At 43.7% G+C, this 2,144-nt stretch overlaps 1 protein-coding gene across 1 annotated transcript; it reads left to right on the top strand.

Moving 5' to 3' along the window:
• The first annotated feature begins 1,425 nt into the window (after positions 1–1,425).
• Positions 1,426–1,917, top strand: LOC148780478 (uncharacterized). Its single transcript, XM_088847794.1, has one exon. The coding sequence runs from the start codon at positions 1,426–1,428 to the stop codon at positions 1,915–1,917; it is 492 nt and encodes a 163-aa protein (XP_088703920.1).
• The last annotated feature ends 227 nt before the right edge of the window (positions 1,918–2,144 follow it).

Below are 2,144 nucleotides of genomic sequence, written 5' to 3'. Positions count from 1 at the left end.
CTTTGTAGAAGGATTTTAAAAAATAGCGCTCCCTCTGACTCGACTAACCCAGAAGGATGTGAATTTGTGTGGTTAGATGAGTGTAGGAAAAGTTTTAAGGAGCTTAAGAAGAGGCTGACCATGGCTCTGATACTGGCCTTACCCGAAGGAAATGAGGACTTTGTAGTTTACACCGATGCCTCTCATAAAGGGCTCGGATGTGTACTTATGCAGTGAGGGAAGGTCATTGCATATGCCTCCAGACAGTTGAAGCCGTATGAGCAGAACTATCCAATCCATGATTTGGAGCTTGCAGCTATAGTATTCACCTTGAAAATCTGGAGACACTACCTCTATGGAGCCTAATTTAAGGTGCGGATCACAAGAGCCTCAAGTACCTGTTTTCCCAGAAGGAGTTGAACATGAGGCAAAGGAGATGGATGGACCTATTGAACAATTATGATTGTACCATCCTATATCACCCGGGCCAAACTATTATGGTAGCAGATGCTCTGAGTAGGAAACCCGTGGTATCGATGGCCCATTTATTGGTCTGAGAAATGAAGTTGCTAGAGGATAGAATGGGTTGGCATTCGGCTCCGCCCCTCAGTGATGGCGCAGGTTTGACCGCTGATATAAGGGTAGAACCCCAATTGTTTCAACAAATTCAGTTGGCTCAAAAGAAGGACCCCAACTTATGAAGATTGAAAAAGAAATGAAGCTGAGAAAGAGAGATGATTTCTCTATGAGAAGTGATGACTTATTAAGATTTAGAGATCGAGTATGTATGTCGAACGATGAGGATGTGAAGCGAGCTATCTTGGAGGAAGCTCATCGCTCTCGCTATACGATACATCCTGGGAATACTAAAATGTATCAAGACCTGAAGAAAACTTTCTGGGTGGAATGGCATGAAAAGGGAGGTAGCACTATTTGTTTCTAAGTGCTTGACATGTCAACAAGTGAAGCTGAGCATCAAAAACCTACTGGGTTGTTGTAGCCCTTACTTGTGTCAGAATGGAAATGGGAGCATATTTCTATAAATTTTGTCTATGGGTTGTTTAGAACAAGTTCAGGACATGATAACATTTGGGTCGTAGAGGATCGACTGACCAAAGATCCCCACTTCTTGCCAATCTGCACGACCTTAACTTTGGATAGACTGGCCAAGCTATACATTAAGGAGGCAGTGAGGTTTCATGGTATACCTCCGACAGGGACACTAGATTTACCCCTAGATTTTGGGCTAGTCCGTAGTCAGCCTTGGGGACGAGACTTACTTTTAGCACTGCTTTTCACCCTCAGACTGATGGACAATCAGAGAGAACTATCCAAACCCTGGAATACATGCTAAGAGGTTGTGTCACTGATTTTAAGGGAAGTTGGGATGATCATTTACCCCTGGTTAAGTTTGCTTATAACAACAGCTTCTAAGCTAGTATTTAGATGGCGCCTTTTGAGGCTCTGTATAGAAGGAAGTGCATGTCACCTATTTGTTGGGACGAGATTGGTGAAAGAAGGCTTTTAGGGCTAAAAATTGTCCAAGTGACCTCAGGAAAGATTGCATTAATTCGAGAAAGGCCCATGATAGCTCAAAGTCGACAGGAGAGTAATGCCGATAACCGAAGAAGAGACCTCGAATTTGAGGTGGGTGATCGGGTTTTCTTGAAGGTGTCACCAACAAAGGGCATCATGAGATTTGAAAAGAATAAGAACTTGAGCCCACGTTTTATTGGACCTTTTGAGATTCTAGAGAGAATTGGAGGTGTGGCATATCGATTAGCCCTACTGCTCGAATTGGCGAACATCCACAATGTCTTCCATGTGTCCTTGTTAAGGAAATATCAGTCGTACCCGTCCCATGTTCTAAGGTATGAACCTATACCGATCAGAGAAGACCTGACCTTCATTGAGTTGCTAATTCAGAAAGTAGATTGAAGGGTGCAGGTATTGTATTGCATAATAAGGAGATTCCTCTGGTCTGTGTTTTGCGGCAGTATCATTCACAGGAAGAGTCGACCTGGGAACAGGAAGATGAGATCTGGGATAAGTACCGCCATTTGTTTAATTAGCAGATGTATGATTCTGAGGACAAAATCCTTTTTAAGGGGGGGGGGGGGGGGGGGGGGGGGGGATGATGTAAGGACTCGAACTTTTCTGATTTA

The sequence above is a fragment of the Amborella trichopoda genome, chromosome 9 (genome assembly GCF_054954075.1).
Source record: "Amborella trichopoda isolate Santa Cruz 75 chromosome 9, AtrichopodaSantaCruz75HAP2 v2.0, whole genome shotgun sequence".
Classification (NCBI taxonomy): domain Eukaryota; kingdom Viridiplantae; phylum Streptophyta; class Magnoliopsida; order Amborellales; family Amborellaceae; genus Amborella; species Amborella trichopoda.
The sequence above is the reverse complement of the archived record's forward strand: the minus strand, read 5'-3'. Positions and strand labels throughout refer to the sequence as shown.